Source organism: Stegostoma tigrinum, chromosome 5 (genome assembly GCF_030684315.1).
Source record: "Stegostoma tigrinum isolate sSteTig4 chromosome 5, sSteTig4.hap1, whole genome shotgun sequence".
Taxonomy (NCBI): Eukaryota; Metazoa; Chordata; class Chondrichthyes; order Orectolobiformes; family Stegostomatidae; genus Stegostoma; species Stegostoma tigrinum.
In genome coordinates, this window is record NC_081358.1 from 8,921,099 (window position 1) to 8,933,389 (window position 12,291).

Below are 12,291 nucleotides of genomic sequence, written 5' to 3' on the forward strand. Positions count from 1 at the left end.
AACATTCTAAATTTAATAAAATTTAAAAGGGAAAGAAATTCCACCAATTTCTTGCCTTCTTGTATTCAGAACCACTCCCTGACAAAGAATAAACTTCGTTAATAAACCACAGTGCCGCCAGGCTGACCTGAAAAAAGTCATCTCATGAAATCTTCCACACCTCACACTCAAGTAATAGCAACGGTAATGTAACTTCTTTGGGATCTCCACACATCTGAACTTCCTTAGTCAAAACTACTGGCATTTTGGTGACATCAATGTCAAAAACAATCCCTTTTCATCAATAAAACAGAAGGGGTTTGGAGGCTAGGTGCTGGGAGATTTTTACATCTTTAAGTCTTCCTGGAGATTTTGAATCAATCCAACACTGACTTTCAGTAGAGCTGAGAATAATAGTTATAGAGTCATACAGCATAGAAACAGGCCCTTCAGCCCATCCTGTCTATGTCGACCAACAAACATCAAATTACCCTCGTCTCATTTACCAGTCTGTGGCCTGTAGCCTACTACCCTCTGGCATTTTAAGTACTCTTAAGAAAACATCTTGGGTCAAGCCTACTTTCAGCATGAGTCAGAGAGAGGGAGAATGTAAATCTTTTTCTGGAGTCTCTACTTCACAGTAAAGGAAATGAAATTCAGATTTTTACAATCTTGACGCTGTACGCCAATTCAAACAAAGGAGTAGGTATATTTCTGTGTTGGACCAGCAGATCTAAATTGGTTGCAATTCTACCAAATTTAGTTTACAGTTTGTATTACAGGATGAGTAATCCAGAGATTTGAACTAACAATCTGGAGACAAGGAATTGAATTTTATTCGTGTTCTAGGGATGGGACTGGAGGCCCATGGAAGGCTGGCCATGTGACCTGGTGAGATGTTGTTGGGGCTGGTGGGTTGCTGCCCCACGCTTCGCTGTCACCATGGTAAGTTGGCAGTCGTGGGAACGGTGGCAGTGCTCAATGGAGTTGCTTGAGTTTCAACAAAAGACCTCTGCCTGTGCCTTTTGGCATCTTACTCTCAGTGGTTGGGCGTTGGGGGGAGATAGTCGCTCCACTATGTGAGAAGACTGCTGACTAAATCTTGGCATCTTCCCAATGGGCTCTGGGGTTCAGGCTGCTCTCCTTTTCTGTTACTTTGTTCCACAAAGGAGTGTCCTCACGACAGTGACTGCCCCTGCGGCATTGGTGTTGCCAACCCCCAGTGGCTCCGTCACTGCAACACCTCATCCTCCTTCCTCACACTTCCCAGCACGTGTAGATCTTACTCGTCTAATCCATCACTGTGTCCTTGATCTGTTCCCCCACCCCCGCCAACAGGAGCAACCCATTCTTCCTGTGGTACTGCTAACCCCAGACTGAGTCAGCAGCTTGTTGGCAGGCTACCACCTAATTGGGTCTTAAAATGCAGCCTGATGTCCTGAAACCTACTGAAGGGGAGAAACTGCCAAAACCCCAGTAAGTCTCCCTTGACACCACTAAGGACTTCTTCCCTTTGACATTCACAAATGGCCATTTGGTTGAAGCACATGCAGCGTGTTTGCTGTGAAAGCTGATGTTACATGCTGTACGCTGTTAACATTGACATAGTACAGTGCTGTACAACAACTTGTCAATCCCCCTGCATGTTCAGTGCTGCAAACAATGGCAACCTCCCACCTCCCTCTGCACTAAAAAGCAATGGAACTCTATGTGTGTAAGAGAGGGCTGTCGTATACTGGTGGCAGAATCTGTGGGCTTGTAGTCGCATATGGGCCAGACCAGGTAAGCATGGCAGATCTCCTTCGCTAATAAGTGAAGAATTAATAAATTAGATTTTTCTTCACAGCAAGTATGTGTCCCGACTGCTTCAGGCTGGCCCTCTGGATTATTAGTGCACCATCTTAATGACTAGATTGCTGTTTCTCCCCAATATGCATATAAAAGCCTGTCAATGTTAATTTGCTAACACCCCCAAAACTCATGATCTTTATCAGGGGTGGGGGGCGTGAGGGGGGGACGCAGTGGCTCAGTGGTATTATTGCTGGACTGTTAACCCAGAGACGTGGATAATGTTATGGGGACTCGAGTTTGAAACCTGCCATGGCAGAAGATGGAATTTGAATTCAATAAGTATCTGGAATTAATGGTCTAATGGTGACTGTGAATCCATTGTCAATTGTCAGAAAAACTCACCCGATTCACCAGGGAAGGAAACTGCAATCCTTACCTTGTCTGAGCTACAATGTGACTCTGGACCCACAGCCATGTGGTTGACTCTCAGCTGCCCTCTTGGCAATAAATGCTGCCTGGTCAGCGACACCCTCATTCCATGAATGAATAAAAAAAAACTGAGTATGGCGCTGGCAATAAGCAATTGGAGTGCCAACACCTCCAGCTCCCTGTCAAAATTGCACTCTGTCCTGTTTCAGGAATATGTTTTCCCTCATTGTCACAGTGTAAACCCTGGAGTTCCCTACAAAACTGTAAGTATCTTCATCACAGGACTGAAATAGTTTACAAACATGGTACGCAAAGCATCTTTTCAATGACTGCACATGATGGGCAATGAATATTAGCCTTGCCCCAGAACTGATGTCCTGAATTTGGATAAAAATGCATGCATAAATTGCTTGTGCATTTCTCCTGATGTTGCATTGTCCTCCTAATCCATACCTGTACTTCAGTTAAAATTTCAATTAGACATAATTATTACTTAGATTTTTTTTGAACAAAGCTTTCATATGTTTATGGCAAGGGGTGCCATTCTGATTGATTGTATTTGCGAAGATTATAGCTGCTTCCTAGAGTACATTTGAAGCAAAGTTGGTTAAGTCTGAAGCACAGAGTAAACCGAAATTACAAAAAGCAAGAGACTAATTAAAATCCTCTAATCCAGTTGAAAGTGCTGCCTGGCACCATCAGATTATTTTACTGCTGCTTAACTTTAAGCAACTGAACTAGCTAATCTGGTATTTAAAGGATGGAGTAAGCTTCATTTTAAAAGAATCATGAGAGATTCTGTTAAATTTTAGCCTGTAAAAAAGTTAAGCTACTACCATTAGGAAGGAAAATACCTCTGTAAGTAAGATATTTGGGGAAAGTGCTCATCCCTAATTTTTTGTTTTTTTTCTCCTGTTTATGTATTTTAAATTTTCTAATTCTAAGACCTGAATAAACACCTTACTGATATAGAGCCAAGAAAACTGCAGATGCTGGAATCTAAGATAGACAAATAGGAGGCTGGAAAGACACAACAAGCCAAACAGCATCTGTAGGAGAAGCCAACATTTCAAGTATTACCCTTCTTCAGGACCTTACCAAGATAATTTACTTTTTAAAAAGAAATATAGTAAATTCACTTTTAAAATTTATTTTCATTGTTGCAGTAACTTTCTATCAGCTTTTGCAAACTAGGTATCAATTTCTTTGCAATGTGAAATAGATATGTTGTTGGTCCACCCAGGAGCAGTGCCTCAGTACAGAGCAATAGCAGGGCACAGCTTTAATGGAAAAAGATTGGCACAGGTACCATTGACTATATTAATTGGAAAATTGCAGATCTTATTCTTTTTATACATCATCTAGATTTGAATTTATTTGTTGCACAGTCTTGTTGAATTCCTAAATCCCCATGATATTTTGTCAGTTCAATCGGACTGGTAAACAGCCCTTTATGCTTGAGCACAAAGTCTAATTTTCTACTCTCGCCTTCTCTTCTGTTTCTTTTTTCTTTTATAGTTTGTACTGTTCAAATTTGATTGTATCCCCAAAGGCTACTTTGAATAGAACAGATCAAAGCTGTACTGCTGAACACCACAAATACTCAGACTTATTTCTTAAAAATTAAACATGTTATGTTTGCTTGCACAGTGATCAGAGTGCTCTTTACGCTGATAACAATCAGTGTGAACTTTCTTGCTGCTGATGTAATGATGATGAATGCTGTGACACTGCTGTTTTGGACAGCTCTTCCCAAAGGAGGCAAAGTAGTTACTAATGAAATGAACAAAAGTAAGACTGCAAGAGAAAAAAAAGGGCAATTGTGGAAGAAAAGTGCAGATCAGCTCATAGTAGGAAACAAGAGAAACACAGCAGTTGTTAAAGACCATGGAAGAAATCCAAGGGAAGATGTGATATTATAGTGCAATTTTAAGTTAAGAAAGGGCAGACAAAGTTTATCAATTAATTTTGAGAAATGCATGGAAAAAGTAGCCAGTAAAAACGTTGGATAAAGAAATAAAGCATAGCTCACGTAACAGGTGGCATAAAATGTTTTCTTCAGATTGTCAGTACAGCTCATGACAGTCACATAAATTCATAGTGCTATTTTGCTACAGTGTATTTTATACAATAAAGGTGCATACTTGCAGTTACCCTCCACTTTCAAATACTGCAGGGACTATGTCAGAGGTCTGCTGAAATTTGCAAAATCTTACAAAGCTGTGAAATCCACTGCAGTCAGGTATAATAATTTGTTTTACGTTTAGTTTACTAAATTTCAGTAAAAATTTTAACTCAACCAGTTGCTGCAAATTAAGAAGTATCTGCTATATTTTAGCTGCTTCATATTCTATTCTTTGACAAATATCCATACCCTGGGTTTTAAACAATAAAGCACACTTGAGAAATACCTGATTGGTGGTAGTAGTAGGAGTAGATTGAAAATAAGGTCTGGGATACCAGTTTTTAAATTTGTTCACAAATACAGAAGGCATGACTTGCCTGATTTTGACTAGACTGAAAATTAGGAAGCTGCTTTTTCTACTGAGGAGCTGTGAGAGTTGGTGTATATTGACAAGTTTAAATTGCCATTTGCCAATACAATAGGTCAAAAATAAGACTTCATTTCTGTACTTGGTTGTGGATGAAAGTATTTTAGACTGAAACCATGGGCAGGCTTTCAGAAAAGTTCTGGCTTTGTTGTAAAATGTCTTCCTAAGTGTTTGACCGTAACAGTGATACTGAAGTCTGCTCAAAGTAAATGCAGCAGGTTCTTCAGCATATAGTCAATGGCCATTACAGGTTGTCTAATCTTGTATGTTATGAAATGTGAATTTTATTTTAAAGTACTGTTCAATTTCTTTGCCTCATAGTCGTGCTGGTGTTGAGAGCTGAGGTATGAAAAATCACCATGGATGCCCAGTCACACAGTACTACTGCAACTGAAAAGAAAAAAGTAGAGAATTCCATTGTAAAGGGATCTTCTCGCACAGATGTCAGTGAAAAAGCCATAGCCTCCAGTACAACATCCAATGGTAAGTCATATAGTGTACGGGGATTTGCTAACAGTGAGAGCAGCAATTATATTTTTTTGTTCTCTGCATTCCTCATGAATAGATCAGCTGCACCTGGATCTCTGTTTGTTTTGGGAAAGTGTTGGTAGTGGGTGGAGGAAGAAGAATTTGGAATTAACGTAATCCCTGTTCTAAGACCAAGGCAGAGCATTTTTTCTTTCATGCTGCTGGGTTCTGTTCCAATTAAAGCTGCTGTTTGTAATTTGATGAGATTTTCTGTGAATTTTTTTTTTTGCCCCTCTCCTTTAATGTTGAGGGTGCAAGAGATGTTACCAGATGCACATATGTGCAAGTGGCTTTTCTTCTTTATTTAAATATGCTATGGAGTGCTGTGCCTGCACGGAGCTATTATTATTGAGTGTGCAGTGTTTGGATTATCCATGTGCATGTAATTTCTGGTTTGTGCAATGGGAGAGCAGGCACAGAGAGTACAGATGATTGGTAAAATGCCTGAATTGGAGTTTATGGATTAGACCCTTGACTTGGTAAGGCAGCTAATCCATAAATAAAATGCTTGATTCAGACTGAGGCGCAAGATCAACAGGTAGGTTGTGCACCAACTGGGGGTCATCTAACTCATGTTGAGAGGAAGAAAATTACAATCTGGCTGCAGACGTGAGGCAGAGATAATGGGAACTGCAATTGCTGGAGAATCCGAGATAACAAAGTGTGGAGCTGGATGAACGCAGCAGGCCAAGCAGCATCTCAGGAGCACAAAAGCTGACGTTTCAGGCCTAGACCCTTCTGCTTGGCCAGCTGTGTTCATCCAGCTCCACACTTTGTTATCGCAGACATGAGGCACTTCAACTGCACTTTTGGAGTTTTTCAAGTTGGGAATGTTTCATCTAGGGTAGGAAATGTTGAGGGAGATTTAAATTGTGCATGATTTTGATAGGGAAAGTAAGAAGCAGATAGTTCCAATAGTGGAAAGATTGGCCACCCGAGAATAGATTTAAGATAACTGGAAAAAGAACCAGAAGGGAGATGCAGACCCCCCTTTATGTAGTGTGTTGTTATCATGTGGAATGCACTGCCTCCAAATAGTGGTCACAGACTCTGTAGTAAATTTCGGAAGCTTATTGGACATATACTTCAAGGGGAAATATTTGCATGGCTATGGAGAAAGAATGGGCAGATGGAATTAATTATCTCACTCTAAGAGTTGGCACGGACTCAAAGGGCTGAATGGTCCCTCTTTGTGGCATAAGACACCATGTGAATATCACTGAGTTTTCCATTCTGTTCTGTTCTGTTCCCTTCCCTTCTACCTTGCGTCCTCTGCTCTGGATCTTCATTTTTGTCCAGCTGATAAACCATCTTATGCATAATAGATTTGTACTGGTATAGATGATTATCATCTATTCAAGAGGACAGCGAATGCTTTTAATAATTGTGAAGCTTTTGTATTTGAAATGTTGATATTTGCCGATGTTTGAACAGAGCTCTACTTCTTAAAATCAGTTCTGCCAAAACTATGTATTTGATGGATAGGTTCCGACTGTGTAAATTATTGAGTACGGTGGCTTAATGAAAACTGCATTAATGCCAAGGATGTGGCTATTTCTTTTAATCTCCTTACTCTTTTGTTCCAAAGATAGGTGCATATTCTAGGTTTTCTTTTAACTGTGCAAGAGCTGACAATGAAGTGTTGGCACTTTGAAGGCACTGCTGTGAAAAACTGAAGTTTTCTATAATTCCTTCCCCAACCACAAGACCTTCTCTCCCAGCCTGCTCCATCCCTGAAATGCTGAGACAGGGATGAATTCTTGCCTCACTCCTACAACCGACCCTTCCTCCCCCCCAACCCCCTCCCCTTGTGCCCTTTAATTTGCATCTTTAATTCTGAGGGGTCTGGCAACCGGGAAAGTACCCGCCTTGGGGAAAGCAATTAGAAACACTCCCAGCAGCAGTAGTAGCTTGTACTTTTCAGCTGATGCTGCTGTTAAAGGAGTGTTAAAACTTTTTACCCATTTATGGCCTCATGGTCCGAATGAAGTAATACGTGACTCACGTTGTGTAGGTCAGAGTTGAAAAGAGGCAGTGAGCAATATGGAGAGCTAAGCCTGCATTAAACATTCTGAAGGAAGGTGGGGGGTGGGGATGGGGGTGGTTGTGCAGATTCTCACATTATGATAGAAGGCAGTTAGGAATGCCATGAAACCCAATCCACAGTAACTGATAAGGATCTCTGATTCCCCTGGGACAGGGCAGATTTTTAGCCCTATTATGAAAACCTTTCTTGCAATCCTGCTGCTTTCCCTTCCCCTCCAATCCACCCACCTACCAAGATGAAAAGGAAACATTCATAAGAATGTCACATTTTTTTTGCTGGGTGTTTGGGTGTTTTTGAGTTAGAAATGAATGTTTTTATAACAGTTTCTTCACACTTATACTCTGGTCACTGATTTATTTCATAGTAATGATTAAAATAATAATGCATCATCTAAAAGAATGTGTTTTTTTATTTTTGAAAAGGTGCAGCGCAATTTATTTTTCCAACAGTTTAAGTGTCTGTTAAATGGATTACAAAAGCTTAAAATGTTAATTATTCAAGTTCAGATAGTTGTTTTGTAAAGACTAGGGATTTTACACTAACTTCTATTTCTTTATTGGTTGGGCTGGCTCATGCTGCTTTTTTTAAAGTTAAAGTTGAGTACCATTCCAATTATTAAATCTTAAGAGACCAATCCTGTATCTTTATATAAACGATAGCTTCATCCCAAGTTCTTTCATCTCTTTTCCACCTCTCCTGGTTTGACAGTTGAAAAGGTCTGACTGTGCCACACAATGGTTTGATTGGTTTCTCTGGGGGATGCTTTTCCCTGCTTCATCATTTGCCAGGCAGGTGGACCAGAAAGTCTTCTGATTCTTTTGTTGTTTCTTAAAGTCTGGGGTCTTTGAGAGAATAAATCCACCGTCATGGGATAATTTGCTAAAGGAGGCTGGAGGAGGTGAGAGAAAAGCCTCTCTACTTGGGTGCAGAATTAATGAAATACTAGTGTTCCAGTCCTCGCCATTGAAAATCTCTGGGAATGCAATGGGTAGAGATGGCACTTGGCATTTTTAAAAATGTAATACTATGTTCTTTGCTTCACAATTATGAAGCTTAAACTAATGTAATGTTTGCAAAATAATGCAATATTTAAAAATACAGATCTTTACCCTGGTGTGTAATTTTGAGCTGTTTAAAATTTGTGGGGTGGGGGCATATGTTCAAAGGAAAGTTCATGCAGAAAAGATCAACGCTCACATACACTCCTTAAGCTTTTAGATTACCCACTAACAGCAAGTAGTAGGAATTCCATGTGACAGAAGTAAGCTTAAGTTAACACAGGATAAAAAGTAAATTACAGATAGGCTGTCCTCAGCCATCTTTGTGGCTACAGATAAGGTTTCATTTCAGAACGGACAGACGACTTCTCCACTTACAGACCCATTCTGTTGCACCTGTGATAACAACTCTTGGATTCTAATTGAAATTGGTTCGAAAATGGATTTTTAGTTTTCTGTGTCTGTGAAAATATTGAATGGAGTCGAGCTGCCAGTAAGTATCCTAGACTGTGGAAATGTGGCAGGAAACTGGAATCATCTTTCAAGCCTGTATCAATGATACGACAGTTTTGTGATCTGTCATATTAATGAAATCATTGATCACTTGATGGAGTGGGTAATAACTGCTTTCTGAGAATACTGTTCAGAAAGGCTGATCAAAGTCTGGAGAGATGAAAAAGTATAAAGCTCGAAATTGTTGAGCCACCTACATTAATAGGTGGATGGCAGCTTTTGTTGTATGGGTTTTCAAACAACACATATCTATTGATTTTTGAATTTAGCTTCAAATATACTGTTGAGAGCACATTAATCAAATTGTGGATGTTAACTTGGGCGTTTTAACTTGTGAGCATTTGAGCGAATGCCACTTCATATTTCTTTCTGTATCTTTGTGTCATCTTTCTTCAGTGAAAAATAATCCTGGATATTTTTTCATTTATTTTTCTGTAGCTATGTCCTATCTTGCTAACTGTGCGCCCTTTTGTTTCTATGTTGTCTCAGCCCACTGATGCACATGCATGCATTGCTGTGGCAGGGTTTCTTGCACTTTATTTTTGAGACTGTTATAATAGCTAAATCCACTAATATTGAGACAAATATTTAGACTTCTGTTGCCGATAGATATAAATTTGTTTATTCCAGGAATGGTTTTAGATACTTTCTGAAACCGAAGAACGATGGAATAGTGGTGATTCATTTGATGAATGTACAAAGAGTTATGTTAACCTGAACGCTGCATTCAGTTTCTGAATTTAATACTGTCAGTCAAGGATGGCACTGGTGTCTTTAAATGCCCCTGGGCTCGGGTTAGCATTTCAGCCAGGATTCTTGCTGGCAAATTACTTCCTGTTGGAAGTATACATGTGTGCATTAAGGGCAGGATCTGGATCATCTAATGCTGTTCTTGAATCTAATAGCCAGTGAACAATTTGCTTGCATTCACACACTAAGAATGCATAAGTGAAATAATGGATGGTTATTGATAACTACTTCAATAAGACTCTGAGACATAGGTCTAAAGTGTGTGTTTTTGTGTCTTTTTGTGTGTATGTTTTATTGTTGTTTGTTGTGTTGTGTGTTTGTGTGTCCGTGCCCCTGGTGCTGAGCTGAACTATTTAAATGTCCTTTGGTGCTCTGGCGTTTCATCTCTGTTATAGGAAAAGTAGCATTCATCCCTCACCTCCATACACTTGCCAGGCCAAGTGTTTTCACTTTATGTTCATCCCCCCGATGTCTCCTTACACCTTCCATGTAACTCTATGCCCTTCTCCTCAACCCCATGGTCTCTCATATCCTTCATGCGAGCCTATGCTACTCTGCCCATGCTGTATGGCTCCTTACACCCTCTGTGTCAACCCCTGCCCCTCTACCCACCTCATTGGCTCTTTATAGCTCCTACCTAACTTGATGCCAGTTCAGACAACTATTCACCACACTATCTCTCCTCCTGTCTGAAATTCTTTGCATGGCTCTTTATAGCCCTTATATCAACTTAGCGCTAATTCATGCTTGTGAGTCATCCATCCACCACTGATTGTTCTTTCACCCCTCACACCAACTCCTCTGTCTCATCCAGTTTTCACCTTGGATTGACATCGGGAACCATGCTGGGGTTAGATAAAACAAAGTTCTAAAGAATTTATTACATATTTCACCATATTTTAAAGAATGAGAACTCTGATTGATAAATGTCATTCAATACATTGAAATTCCTTCAAGTAGCTAATCTCTTATATAAGTGAATATTAGTGTTTATAGCCCTACCTCAAAGACAGCTGATCCCTGTGTAACGACTTGAGGCTATCAATAACACCTTGACCTTATGTCTCCTCCATTCCTTTGCCATGATGACCATTGTGTAAGTGGTCAAGCAGTACTGTCATAATGATGAAATCCCTTTGGCTTATGTCAACAAACAGCCATTGAAATTCCAGAGAATGGGTCCTTTTTTTTTCAACACAGAATCATGTTTTCTTTGGAAAATTAAAAAGCTGGGGATTTGAGTAACTTGACAATTTGCCAGCTCCAACCTTTTACACATGCCTCCTCTTAACAGGAACAACAACAGAAGTTGCTGAAAAAGCTCAGCAAGTCTGGCAGCGTCTGTGAAGTAAAGAATCAAAGTTAACATTTTTGGGTCTGGTGACCCTTCCTCAGGACAGGACCCTTTCTCTTAACAGACCTTACTCTATCAAAAACGTTATTTGTTTGAAGCCAGCATGGACTTCAAATGTCTCTGTTGGTTCAGGCTTTTGACATGGCGAAATAGCACCCTCCTAATTCTCACCCCCTATTTAAAACAGCATCTGTTGAAAATGAGAAGGGTCTTTTAAATTTGAGGCTCTGGTCCCATTTTGGCTAAAGTGTTTAACATTTTTGTTTTTGTGAAAATTTGGGCCATAGTGTTTTTTGACTAGATGGGATATGGGTCAGAGTTTGTTTTTAATTTAGTGGTGCTAATTCTTCAACCTAAGCTTGACTTGCATGATGCTCAATTGTGGGAACGTGAAGTTTTCTTTGTGGTATTTAATCTACATAATGATTAAAATAAAGAAGAATAATTTTACAATTTTATTTTGATAAAATATTGTTTCAAACATATAAGATCCCAGACTTGTCAAACAAGACACCATGAAGCATCCTTAAGAGGGACCATATTAGAGCAAAATGTTGGAAGGTATTAATCAGTGGACCATGTGATATAATTTGTGGTCTTTACAACATAGGGTATGATTTTCCCCACCATGGAAGTGATGATGAACAACAGTAGAATTCCTTCCCTGGAGGATATTGCTGATCGGTGAATCAGATTGGTTCTTATTACAATTAATGGTAGTTTCCTAGTCATCATTACAGAAATTGGTTTTCTGTTCCAAATATATTATTTGAATTTAAATTTTATTAGCCACCACTGTGAGATTTGAACAAGAGCCATTCACATGGATGTTTGGATCACTAATCTGTGATATTAACACTATTTCACCATCATCCCTGCTGCAGTGCACCTCCTTCTATTTAAATAGTAGCCTGCCTGGTGTTTATTGGTATGGTTTATATTATGATTGGCTGATATAATATGTATCTCCCACCCTGGAAGAAGAAGGAATCTTGCTGTTCTCTTCCTCAAACTACTCCTCCTCCCAAAGGTAGGTGTTCCAGAAAGGGCAAGCTGGAGTTGGAGTATTGTGACTGTGCTAGCAGGGCAATCTAATAATTCTAGACAGCTTAAAGCATGTATCTCGCATTTGCATTTAAAGACTGTATCAGTCTTTTCACGAGCAGACACGTTTGCTTTACCATACAGTGCAGGTTGCTTGCCAAAGGACAGTGTTCCACCAAATAAATTTCTACTGTAATTAGTTGAGGGTAAAGAGTGGGGATCTTATTTTATGCAATCTCACTGTGCTAGAGGTTTATGTATCACCTTGGCTCAGTTAAAGATATTTGCAACCCTGAACCATAGTTC

General features: G+C 39.6%; 1 protein-coding gene across 3 annotated transcripts in view; it reads left to right on the top strand.

The window, feature by feature from the left end:
- Positions 1-12,291, top strand: part of LOC125451846 (transcriptional activator GLI3-like) — a 390,661-nt gene that overhangs the window by 53,171 nt on the left and 325,199 nt on the right. For 2 of the 3 annotated variants that reach the window (XM_048529496.2, XM_048529497.2), the window contains exon 2: positions 5,073-5,234. In XM_048529496.2, the coding sequence (XP_048385453.2) occupies positions 5,111-5,234 (124 nt within the window). In that variant the 5' untranslated portion in view covers positions 5,073-5,110. Of the gene's footprint in view, positions 1-830; positions 925-5,072; positions 5,235-12,291 lie in introns of those variants that run through there. The other variant, XM_059645818.1, reaches the window with a different exon arrangement.